This window comes from Nicotiana tabacum, chromosome 6 (genome assembly GCF_000715075.1).
Source record: "Nicotiana tabacum cultivar K326 chromosome 6, ASM71507v2, whole genome shotgun sequence".
Taxonomy (NCBI): Eukaryota; Viridiplantae; Streptophyta; class Magnoliopsida; order Solanales; family Solanaceae; genus Nicotiana; species Nicotiana tabacum.
The window spans coordinates 135,922,508-135,935,204 of NC_134085.1; the positions used below are offsets into that span (position 1 = coordinate 135,922,508).

The following is a 12,697-nucleotide window of genomic DNA, read 5'->3' on the forward strand; positions in this document are numbered from 1 at the left end:
TCCAGTTTATCTGAACTTATTTCTTTTTTGGTCCGTTCCAAAAAGAATGACCCCGTTTTAAATTTGGTAACAATTTAGCTTAAACTTACAAGTCTACCCTTAATGAAAAGCTTTTATAACCACACAAACACTTTAGGCCTATTTTTGACTTGTTTAGTACCACAAATTTCAAAAGTCTTCATTTTTTCTTAAACTCCGTGCCTAGTCAAACAGGTTCACATAAATTGGAACGGAGGGAGTATTTGTTATTGATTAAAAAATAGACTTTGAACACCCTTACATAGCCTACCGGCAAAGGGTGTTCAAAATTTTATTGAATTTTCTGGCTTCGCTCATGCATTCCAATTTGCTATGCTTGTGGTCAACTTATACCTCATTCCAAGTTATTACTAGTACTGGTTAACTAGTTGACTTATAATATTATTTTGTATTTTTCAAATATATAATTTTTTTAAGAATCTATATGTGTTAATTCACACTGAAAATTAAGTTCCTTTCACATTCGTTCCTTCATATAAATTGAGACAAAATGAGTATATTTTTCTTGAATATAACTTATGTACATTGTACGTAATAGGTGTAAAGAAATTTTTATACTATCACGTCACTTTAAGGATATCTACCGATAAATCTCTGGGACACGTGTTAGTATGTAGGGGTGTCAATGGTTCGGTTCGGCCGGTTATTTTATAAAATTTGTACCATACCAATTTTTCGGTTATTTTATAATGTATAACCAAAACTAGACTTTTCGAAACCATCCCAATCATGTCGGTTTCACTTCGGTATCGGTACGGTTCGGTTAATTTTCGGTATCTAATATAAAAAAATCTCGATTAAAAAAAGTGAGATATATCAAGTACTTGGGAAGTCTACGCAAGGGAATTAGTAGTTAACATCAACCATAAAAAGTAAACGCTACAACATCTCTTTATAAGCCAATCTCATCGCATGCATATGTATATGCAACAACAATTTATAAGATAGTAGTAATTCAATTCAAGAAACGATCACAGTTTAGGCAAAGATATGGGGAGCAGATTTGTGTGGAAAATTGTTTTGCTATTGCTTTTTGTTGGATGGCTCTTCATCTGGATAATGTTACCTACAAAGACTTATAAAGATTCATGGACTCCCCAGCTCCAAATCAAGCTCAACTCCACATATTTCAGAGAACAAGGTAGTAATTAATTAAATTAGCTTAGTCTAATTTTTTCCCCGTTTTTCCAAGTTATAGTATAACGCCAAATTAAATCTGGACCATTTCCTAAAGTTGAGTAGCAGATTTGGACCTTTGCCCTAAACCTAATTGACACTTCGTTACTGCAGGGACAAATCTTCTTTTATTTACATTTCCTATAATGTTGATAGCTGCTCTGAGCTGCATCTATCTTCATCTTTACAGCAAGTCAAGTTCTGATCAGAGGTTAGTTAATGATTTAATTTCATTTTTTCGTTCTCAGCCATTAATATTTATGACAACAAAAAGATAACATAATTATATATTCTCGGCTTGTTATAATTTTGTGACTGATTGGTGCATTTTGACAGTACTAATGGCAATAAGGGACAATATTTTCGTTCCTGGAAACGGCCTGTGCTTGCGATGGCTCCTCTGGGAATTGTGAACGCCGTTGAGCTTGCCTTTGCTGCTATGTTTATCGCGCTTCTAATTTGGTCTTTAGCCAACTACGTCTGTATCAGCTTTGGTCGTCTCCATATGCACAACGCTGGAGAGAAAGTGTAGGTTTTCTACTTCTTAAAATTGAACAGTTGATCAATCCTACTGTTGATATGTATAGATATACGTTCCGCGTAAAAACTGTTGAATTCAGTTGAACTAATATTACAACATCGGCCTATTCTTATCGGGGCGGAGGTAGAGTTTAGCCGCCAGGTTCATCTGAACCCCAACGCGGAGCATAAATTTATATGTGAAAATTTATTAAAATTAAATTACAACAAATTATAATAGGTCTGAACTCATAACTTAAAAAATATAATAGATTTAATGTTAAAAACCTTAAAAATTGAACCCATAAAATCTAAATCCTTGATTCGGCTCTGATTATTTCTTATCAATGGGTCGGTATTTTGGGTTTGCAGGTGGATGGCAAAGTTTCGAAGTGTATTTTTAAGGCTTGGCTACATTGGGAATATTTGCTATGCGTTTTTGTTTTTCCCTGTGACTCGATTGTCTTCAATATTGCCGCTGGTTGGGCTAACCTCAGAATCAAGCGTTAAGTATCATATCTGGCTTGGTCATGCGTCAATGGCCCTTGCCGTTCTCCATAGTGTTGGCTTCGTCATATACTATGCCGTGTCTCACCAAATGATAGAGGTTTGTTGCATATATCCTTGACAATATTCTTTTAGGCATGTTTGGAGCTCTTAGTTATTGCTCCTTCTGTTTCAAAAAGAATGAATTTATTATTCCAATTTAGGGAGTCAAACAATTCTTTTTTTACCATGTTTTATTTGTAAATAGTTTTTAAAAATTTTGAATTTTTTTATTTTTGTGACGGTAGTTTCTAAATATGTAAATTTTATTTCAAATAATTTAAAGAAGCTATGCCCGATTTCATACCAAAAATTAGTCAATTTGATCATCGTACTCCGAAAAGATTCAAACAAATTGTAATGGACAGAGTATATCTTTATACGATATGTTTAATGACAAACGACTTTAGAGTAATTTCATCTGAACTTATTGCTTTTAGTTCGAACTATGTTATGTATATATATATATGTAAACAAAATACAAAATGTATACATATTAAATAATACGATCACTAAGTTTGAGTCCACCAATGCTAGCTAGATCTTGGATTCGCCTCTATCTTTAATTAATCCTACAACTAAATAATTTTTTTTTGCAGATGTTAGAATGGAGCAGTACCTACGTATCCAACATGGCTGGAGAAATTGCTGCCTTGGTTGCAATAGCAATGTGGTGTACTAGTTTGTACACGATCAGGAGAAAGATGTTTGAAGTATTCTTCTACGCACATCAGCTCTATATTCTCTACATCTTCTTCTACCTATTGCATGTTGGTGCTGCCTACACATGCATGATCCTCCCTGGAATTTTTCTATTTGTGATCGATCGATACTTGAGATTCTTACAGTCTAAACGAAGGGCTCGATTAATTTCTGCACGTCTGTTACCTTGTAGCACTATTGAACTCACCTTTTCCAAGAATCCAGGTGAATATAATCTCTTCAAGATGTTAAAGAAGCTAGTATACTAGTATGCTAGTTATATTAATGAATGTACGTAGTACTTATTTTTACTCTACAGCATTGACGTACAACCCTACAAGCATCTTGTTTGTGAACGTCCCAAGCGTATCCAAGTTGCAGTGGCATCCATTTACTGTAGTTTCTAACAGTAATTTGGAGGAAGATAAACTAAGTGTTGTCATTAAATGCATGGGAAGTTGGAGTCAAAAGTTAGAAAAACAACTTTCTTGTTCTCCGGATCATCTTCAAATCTCAACAGAGGGACCTTATGGACCTTCATCATCACATTTCTTAAGGTAAGTACCAAGGCAGAAACTTATACAAAGATTTCTCTTTTTTTCTTTTACTTGTGAATGTTGACATGGAAAGTCATGGGATCTTCATGTAGTTTACATTAATTTAAGATACTTAATTTTAAATACAATCATCCATGTTAATTAGTTAGGTGATTTTACCTCAAGACCTTTTCTTGTTATTTTTCAATATGCATTCTTGTTTTTATATTTTTTTTCTTTTATTCATACGGTATACTTATATGTTTACTTGGGATATCATGCATGCGAAAACATTTATCTAGTTTATAAAGTACCAACCATGATATTTGCTAATGATGTCACTTATGGGAGGGAATAGGTGGTTGTCATGGGAAAATGGGAGGGAAAGATAAAATACTAAAATTTTCGTTTAAATATTGAAAAAAAAATGTAGAGAAATTTCTAACATGTGTTATAAATGTTGTTAATTACTGACAAATACTATGACATTTGAAATATATGTCACTATAACTGTGACATTTTGTATTAAATGTCTTTATTTTTGCAACTCTTTCTTATAAATGTCATGAAATCCTCCTTTTTACGATTTTTTTTTAAAATGTCATTAAATAAATGTTCTCGTATCCTACTTTTCTTGTAGTGTGCATGCGAAAACATTTATCTAGTTTATAAAGTACCAACCATGATATTTGTAAATGATGTCCGTGTTTTAGTACTTTGATCTTTAAAGGGGTCATTTCTCTATATTTAAATATCACTCCCTCTGTCCCACTTCACGAACAAATATTTGATTGGACCTTTCCTCTTTATTATCTAAATATTAATTAGTTAGGTGATTTTACCTCAAGAACATTCCTTGTTCTTATTTTTCCTATGAATTCTCATTTTTATTTTTATTTTTTATTTTATTCATACGTGTGTTTTACTTATATATTTACTTGAGATATCAGGCCAACTCTTTTGTCTAGTATAAAGTACCAACCATAACATTTGCTAATGATCTGCGCTTTGGCACTTTGATCTTTAAAGGGGAACATTTTTCTTTGTCTAAATATACTCCCTCCGTTCTACTTTATGAACAGATATTTGATTGAACGCAAAATTTTAAAAAAAATACTATTTAGAGTAAAACACAAAGTTTACAGTTGAATACATAAACTTTTCATTCTTTTTTGGATAAACTAAAAAAAGTGTTTCATATAATCAAATTGCTCTTGATTTATATTCAAATATCTGTTCGTTGAACACATAGTCTTAGGAGTTGTTGCTCGACTTGATGTGAGTTTGAGAGTTAAATTGTTTCTCCAGATCTGGTGTAATTCATGATCAGTTTAGCTTCTATATACTTCTAACTTTTTCACTAGGTCATCTAAAAAATAATTAAAGGCAATCGTCCATAATAAGTGCTACCTTCGTTATTTTTACTTGTTCACTATACTAAAAATATATTCTCACTTTTACTTGTCCTTTTACTAGCAAATAAGAGAAAGACAAAAAATAATTTCTTGTTTTACCCTTATTAGTAACTACTCATTCTCCAAATCGTCTCCCAATTTTTTTTTGAAATGCTATCATGGGTAAAATTATAAAATATATACGTCATTTATTTCTTCTTAAAGGAAGTACAAAGTTAAAAATGAACAAAGGGAGTAGGATTATTGAACTGAAAAATAATATAGGCTACCTGCTAGAACAAAGTAAAACACTATAAAAGTTGTTTGCATTAACGGTATGTATAAATTAAACTCATAATTCACTAGTGATGCCTTGTACAAAGAATTTAACGAAAACAACGTGACATTGCAGTCGGGAGTGCCTGGTGATGGTCAGTGGAGGAAGTGGAATTACTCCCATGATTTCCATAATCCGAGAGCTCATTTACAGAAGCACTCAACCCAACACCAAAGTACCAAAGGTGATACTAATTTCAGCTTTCCAGAACACAGCTGATCTCGCAATGATAGACCTCTTGCTTCCAGTATCCTCCACTCCTGCTGATATTTCCAACTTGGATTTGCAAATCGAAGCTTATATTACTAGAGAAAATGGACAAGAACATAACATTGAAAGTGCCCATCACAAGCAACTAATCCAAACAATAGTGTTCAAACATAATCCAAATGACTCTGCCATTTCTGCAGCCCTTGGCCCAAGCAGTTGGCTATGGCTCGGCGCGATAATTTCGTCCTCATTTGTCATGTTTCTCCTTTTGTTAGGCATTGTCACACGTTACTCCATATACCCAATTGAGCGCGATGGCAGGCTCTATCACTACAGCGCAAAAATCATTTGGGACATGTTCTTGGTTTGTGCCTCCATTTTTATTGCCACCAGCATCATTTTTATGTGGCAAAAAAGGGATAACGAAGCTGAAGGAAAACAAATTCAGAATGTGGACCTACCTACCCCTACAGGTTCACCTGCAGGTTTATTATGTGGTACAGCAAGGGAGCTCGAAAGTCTTCCTCACCAGTCTCTTGTTCAAGCCACTAAGGTGCATTATGGTGCAAGGCCTGATTTAAAAAGTGAGTTCACTAATTCTTGTTGGTTCACTCATTTTTAAAATTTAATGTGTATAAAAAAGTAATTCAAGTAATAATTTTTTTCGGCAATAGGACCCTTCATCGGCTGTAGCTCCGCCCCTGAGCGCTCACACACACCAATCTTCTTGAAATAATTATTATGAAAGGAACTAATTATTTGAATTGCATGAAATGCAGGAATACTTTTTGATTGCAAAGCATCAGATGTTGGAGTTGTAGTTTGCGGGCCACAGAGCATGAGACATGAAGTTGCCAAAATATGTGCTTCTGGCTTGGCAGAAAACCTGCATTTTGAGGCTATCAGCTTTAACTGGTGATGTTTGGGTTTGTTACGTACGACAAAACGAGGACAAAACGAGGACAGATGTGTGGTTTTTTAATACTGTTTCTTTTTCATTTTATTTCTTGTCAATTGCTACTTAATTTGGAAGGTTTGGCTTTTGGATTGTTTGTTGTGTGCAAGTTTCTAAGATAGGGCTAAGAAAGTTGTGTTGTACAGCATAACCTGCTCAAAAGTTGTATAAAACAATATTGTTCAACGTATAAAGAAAATAATGAGCATTTTTATGTGAATACGGATATACGTGTAGTGTATATGCTTGCATGTGCATTCGTATTGTTTCAGTCACCCAAACCTAAAACTTTGTATAGAAACTAAATTTGTAGACAAAATTCATTGATAAAAGGACAAATCACATTAGCAAGTGGTCTGTGTTATGAAACAAAACGAGCAACTTCTCCACATGGAAGGTAAATTTGATTAAGGGTCATTCAAGTTAAACTTTGTAACAGTTTCTGTTGTGAAACAAAACGAGTAACTTTTCCAAATGGAGGGTAAATTTCATCAATGTTATTCAAATTAAACTTGGTAATACAAAGTAAATTTTCTTTCTTTTGTAACATAAAAGTCATTTTAGTATAGCCTAGTTAATAGAAATATAAAAGTGACTGGAAAATATAATTTTTGGCCGAAAAATTGACGTGGCTATTCTAATCCTCCAATTAATTTATTAAAATTTCACACAAAGTCATCTTCTAAAACTTTGGTCATTGATGTTAGCAAGCTGTGATCATAACGAAATTTGCTGATCATATTGGAACCTACAAACTAAATGCAAAAATTAATGCTCATATTTTAATTCACTTTCAAAATCACCAATTAACGTACAAAAGATTAACAAACTAAAAACTACCACTCATACTTAAATTCATTTACAAAATGCTTTCATTAAGCAACATCAACCCAAAAATACTGCTTAGTAAATAACATAAACCGTAAAGAGTGCATCACAAAGTTGCGAATTATAAACCTCACCGGTTGTATTTAAACTGTAGATTTAAGACAAAATCTGAAATATCCCTCAAGATACTCTAATCTTAGAAACTCTAGACTTCTTTTTTAAATACGTTACTGAGATATTTAGTGTAACGTTACTGAAATACGTCTTGAATGACCATCGGTAAAATTTACATCCGTATGAATAGTGTAACCTATATAAAAAGTGATTACTGAGAGTCGAACTTGATTTTCTCCTCATACATTATATTCGGAGCATATAAGTTAGATATCTTATTAAAATTGTGAATTATCACACTGTACTACGACTTAGTAAATAATAAATCCATTATTTTATTCGAAACTTTAACCACTAAAAATATCTTGTAATATTACGTTACGAATCTTTTTGCCATTTTTAAGAAATAAATTATGTCAAGGAAGAATTATGGTTCCCAAATCAACATGTCGAAACATGTTAATTTTGTAAAGAAGCAAAATACAAATTAAGACAATTTAAAATTTTGAAGTGCATATTTCAATTCCTTCGATGTTTGTACATACTGCAATCTTAAAAGTTAAATCACATCACTAATATACCACTCCTTGATGTTAGACGTAGCAACTAGCATCTTAGTGGCTACTGCCTCTTAATTCTAATGCTAATATCTCGTCATATAAAGTTTGACATTTGATTAAAAAAGCCTGAAGAGAAACTATGAAAAAACTGAGGAAATTAATCTCAAGGACAATGGGTCCACACTCCACGCCCTATGTAATGTATGTCTTTTAATGTTTAAAACCAGTAAAGCTCATTGTCCAAGTTTGGCTTTCAAATCCAAGTGCGCAACGAGAATCAGCAGATCCGAAGTTATCTGCCAGGAAAACAAAGTTGACATCACTCTGCACGGAGGTTTATGAACCAATATAACTATCATCCTCGCATTTTCTAAATACAAAGATCCAAAGATATCTATATTGTAACTCTGAAGACGGAAAAATATGAGTACGAGTTTTTTTTGGCGATGAGGACAAGAGAACCTCAACGGACTGTAGCAGTATACTGAGCTCGACATCATCTGACATTAACTATCGGAGAGCTTGTCCGTTGTTTTTGGTCTTTGAGTTCTGGTTCTCTTCTTCCATGGCCTTCAATTTGTTCTTAATTGCAGCTATTTTGGCAGTCTTGCTCATTTGCGCCGAAGAGCCAGAAACAAAGTTGGATTTACTCGTTTCACCACCAGCTCCAAAAGAGCTTTCAGCCCCTTCCATAAAATATTTCTCGCTGGCAAGCCTAACAACCAAAGGTCGCCCACACACTAATTTTCCATGCATCTTCTCCTTGGCCAGTACAGCTTCCTGCATGCTCACTTTAAACACAGAAATCAGAACCTACTCTATTGATGAGCAACTGAGATTCTGCAACTTACCTCTTTAGTACTAAATTGGACAAAAGCATAACCACGTGGCTCCCCACGCTTAGGACCACGAGTGTGCCACAGGAAGTCTTCAGCTACAATCTTCCCATAGGGGGAAAACATCTTAATAAGAGCAGCCCTGGTGTAAAAAAAATAATTTAATTAATCAGGTGAAGCAAGTTCTGGGCAATATAAGTTACCAATGGTACAAGTTAACCAGGGAATTCGAATGCAGAGATCTATCCTTACTCTGATATTCTAAGATCAAGGTTTCCGACATAAAGTCTGCTTTCAGACTTATCATCCAAAGAGTTAATAGGATCCTGCAATAACATCAAAAGCAGCCAATTAGCAGTTGCCAGAATTACTGTTACAAATAAAACATTCCAGAGTAACTTAGATGATAAAGGCCTGCAGTTATACTTTATTTCTGGAAAACTTTAGGAAGTGAAAATTCTGTAGAACTTCTGAAAGCAGATGCTCTTTCAAACAATGTCAGCATAAGCCAAATGTTTATGAAACTGAAACTAAATGGGTTAAATTAGACCTCTCTATCTAATCAGAAGTCACAATGAAAGTGATATATTGCCCTTCTTTGTTTTTGTTTTTTAAAGGGTGGGTGGGTGGGTGGGAGGCTGGTGTTTGGAAGAAGATGGCAATACCATGCAGGCAACAGGGCTTGGTAAACTATGCAGCATCAATCCACAAGCAAAATTGAATATTTGGTGTATAGAGTGCTGCGGCCGCGTAACACCTGCATTTAGAAAGAAAGTTTTAGTTCAAAATATTCCAACAAGTAATATATATTTCTTTCACTTCAGCTGCAACATAGCTGAGCGTGAAGTCCACTCACTCTTCTGAACTTAAGAACTCAACACAAATCATTTTGATTAGGCATGTCAGATGGAGAAAATACCACCAAAATCCACCCCTCCTTTTCTTCTCCTTTTGTTTCTTAACCCAACCCAAAAAAAGAAAACTTCTTATTCTCCATACCTTTTCATTCTCCGATTTCCAGTCATCCCAATTGTCTTAGGGTCTTCCTAAAAGCAAAGGCATATTTCCCAGAACATAAGCATTTTTCCACTCATCCTATTCTTCGGAAACCAGAGGGGATGACAACCAAGTTCACGGTTAAAGCAATGATTTCAATTTTCCACAACGGCCTCGAATATCTGGGTTCCTCTCACCTCCACAGAACCCCACCTTGGTCTGGGATGGAAGGAGATAGAGTCCCTACTTCACCTTTGGACCATAGATGAAAAATGAACAACTTGTCCTATGAATTTCAAAGACAATACCAACTACTTAGGATTACGGATTAGTCATGTTGGTACAATTATATATGATCCCGTGCATAAAAGGAGTCATTTTAATCTTTTACATATTTGTAGTCGGTAGAAAAATAGAGAACTTCTAGTATTAGAGAATCCCAAGTTATTGCATATTGGAATGATACGGGTAGAAATGGAGCAAAATGGATAACACAATTCATAACCCTTAAGATGAGGTATAGTTGTTAACACCAATACCAAGATGTACCCCCATGCCATCTAAAGCTACGGAGTGGATGGAGACCCAACTTCACCTTTGGGCCATAGATACAAACAAAAACAACCCGCCCTATGAGGTTAACTAAATTCTTAGGACCCCATGCCATCAATCTAAAAATAAGAAAGATCTCATCCGCAGCAAATTGGTCTGTAGAAGCCTAGGGGATGGGAGGTAAACTGAACAACTTTCCCTGTGAAATTCAAAAATGAAAAATTGAAGTCTCAAGAGTGAATACCACGGTTGCCATCTACTATCATAAAATTAAGAAATATCTCCTCCCCAGGCAATTGCATCTTTTGGCAAATCATTTTCCCAAATACTCCTATAATTTACTAACAGTAACATGCCATAAACCTTCATTTTCAGATCATGCCACTATCACTCTCCTGATCATGTTTGATATACACAAATGATTTGTCATGCGCTGCTAACCACTCAATAGAGAGATCACACAACCTCCACTTCCAAATCCATCTCCATGCCCCTTAACTTTTTACACTTTCTTCTCAAGTAGCCTTTCATATTCCACATTGACATTATTCAATTTTGCCTCTCTGTATCATAAAGTCGATGCCTGGTTAGTAAACCCTAATTTAGTTTTCTAATAAAAGAAGCTAATCTATATACACACACCACCACCACCCCTAAGTTGGAACTCACACATTTACATATATTTGCTTACTTTACATGTAAAAAGAAGCTCCTAAATACCACTTATAACCAACAAATTCAACCAGAAAGATTCAGCATAAATCTAGCCTGTTATTCACGACATGTTATTCAACATCAATTCCCAGATTAAAGAGAATTTAGAGGGAACATGATATTAGCAATTTCTAAAGCTCCAATAGCATAGAACTAGAGTATTCAACAAACCTAGCAGAAAATGGGAACATATCTAGGCAAACAAAAAGACGACATATTGAACTAAGCTTACTTGAATCTTTTGCTGGATTATTTATGATGAACTGGAACCTGCCCGAAACTCCCCACACGATCAGAGACGGCAACCTTTTTTCAACGAAAGATTCGTTGGCTGGGTTTGTTCCTCTTTTTCTTCTTTCTTCTTTTGATGATGATGATGATCTCCGTTCCCTTGTATCCGACGTTTGTGTCGTATTTGGGTCAGTTCACGGTATGTCCAATTACTGGGCTTTCTGCCAGTCAGGCCTAATTAGATTTTTGAATCAATATTCAGCCCACCAACAAACAGCCCAACTAACAGTAATGTTGTTTTTCATATAAAGTAGAAGAATTAACCTATATAGCCGTTCACCTAAGTGTTTAAATTAAAAATAATCAGCATGTATATTTCATGTATTATATGTGTAACCTTGTATAATATTCTAATCTATATATATTACCTAGGAAAAATAAGCAATAAATCCGGCCGTCTATTTATGTAAAGACAGTGGAGGCTCAACCCTAAAGCCACTAAAGCAGTGGCTTTAGGCCCCCAAAAATTTAAGCCCCAAATTTAATATAGTATAAATAATTATGTAATTATTATTAGTAATAAATAAATTAGTTTTAATCATTTGTTTTCAATTTTTAAAGTTTCATACTAAAAATTGTAGATTATTAAATTTGCATTTACTTCCTTTTTTTATTATTCTTTTTTGTTACCTCACGCATGGTGAATGGGCACAACTTCTTAATTTGTCTAACTCACTTCAACTTGAATCAATTTGGTTTATAACTATAATTTTGTAGAATCTTCTTCTATTCTTTAAGTGCTTTTTAGTCAATTTTTCAATCTTAAGCTAATGAAATGATTAAAAGATTAGATATGAAAAAGCATTTCTTAATATCTTTTAAGGCCTTTTTTAAAATTTTTGCTTTAAGCCACATCTATTATTGAGCCGCCTCTATGTAAAGATCTAAACTACTAGTAATTCTATGGTCACTTTTCAATATTGATATTTCAATGTCCGAAAGAAAAAATAGATAAGGACATCAAACCTCCGAACGGATGTCACTTTAAAATTTGAAACAGGAAAGTATTAAAATCTGCGACAGAATTAACCATCCAACTAGGCCTCCTTCTCACGTGTCTCTGACCCTGCTTTAGATAAAGACAAACTCTTTGCAACTTTTTCACTTTTATCTTTGCTTCAGTTTGGCCATAAAATTCGAGTTTTTTTAAATAAAAAAAATTGTTTATAGATTTTAATTATTTTGGCAGATTTTTAAAACAAAATCTTTAAATCCCAGGAAAAAAAAATTCTAGAGTGGTTTTTGGAGTTTTCTAATAAAAAACTTTAAATTCTTTTCAAGTAAAATGCATATTCAAACATAACTAACTTTCAAAAATCATTATTCATCTCATTTTTTTCAAACCAAATATATCCCTAGCTTTATGTTTTTAATACTACCAAATGAAATTTA

At 34.0% G+C, this 12,697-nt stretch overlaps 2 protein-coding genes across 3 annotated transcripts; one reads left to right on the forward strand and one right to left on the reverse strand.

Moving 5' to 3' along the window:
• The first annotated feature begins 901 nt into the window (after positions 1-901).
• On the forward strand, positions 902-6,634 carry LOC107804326 (ferric reduction oxidase 4-like). The gene is made up of 8 exons (XM_016628199.2): positions 902-1,180; positions 1,330-1,426; positions 1,552-1,743; positions 2,107-2,341; positions 2,880-3,207; positions 3,302-3,539; positions 5,325-6,043; positions 6,239-6,634. Exons 1-8 carry the CDS (start codon positions 1,030-1,032, stop codon positions 6,376-6,378), a joined length of 2,100 nt encoding a protein of 699 aa, XP_016483685.2. The 5' UTR covers positions 902-1,029; the 3' UTR covers positions 6,379-6,634.
• A 1,203-nt stretch (positions 6,635-7,837) lies between these two features.
• LOC107804327 (uncharacterized) lies at positions 7,838-11,439 on the reverse strand. Of its 2 annotated transcripts, XM_075255416.1 has the most exons (6): positions 11,247-11,422; positions 9,752-10,034; positions 9,418-9,509; positions 9,005-9,078; positions 8,768-8,894; positions 7,838-8,696 (listed from the first exon to the last, which is right to left on the reverse strand). In XM_075255416.1, exons 3-6 carry the CDS (start codon positions 9,451-9,453, stop codon positions 8,427-8,429), a joined length of 507 nt encoding a protein of 168 aa, XP_075111517.1. In that variant the 5' UTR covers positions 9,454-9,509; positions 9,752-10,034; positions 11,247-11,422; the 3' UTR covers positions 7,838-8,426. The 2 variants fall into 2 exon arrangements, with proteins under 2 accessions (XP_075111517.1, XP_075111516.1); XM_075255415.1 differs by lacking the exon at positions 9,752-10,034 and having other exon boundaries at positions 11,247-11,439.
• Positions 11,440-12,697: the final 1,258 nt, after the last annotated feature.

Coding starts and splice junctions, on each gene's coding strand:
- LOC107804326 (XM_016628199.2), top strand. CDS start 1,030: ATGGGGAGCAGATTTGTGTGGAAAATTGTTTTGCTATTGCTTTTTGTT. Junction 1,427..1,551: donor AAGTCAAGTTCTGATCAGAG/GTTAGTTAATGA, acceptor GCATTTTGACAG/TACTAATGGCAATAAGGGAC. Junction 3,208..3,301: donor CACCTTTTCCAAGAATCCAG/GTGAATATAATC, acceptor TTTACTCTACAG/CATTGACGTACAACCCTACA.
- LOC107804327 (XM_075255415.1), bottom strand. CDS start 9,453: ATGCTGCATAGTTTACCAAGCCCTGTTGCCTGCATG. Junction 8,895..9,004: donor CTTGATCTTAGAATATCAGA/GTAAGGATAGAT, acceptor TTTTTACACCAG/GGCTGCTCTTATTAAGATGT. Junction 8,697..8,767: donor TCCAATTTAGTACTAAAGAG/GTAAGTTGCAGA, acceptor GTGAGCATGCAG/GAAGCTGTACTGGCCAAGGA.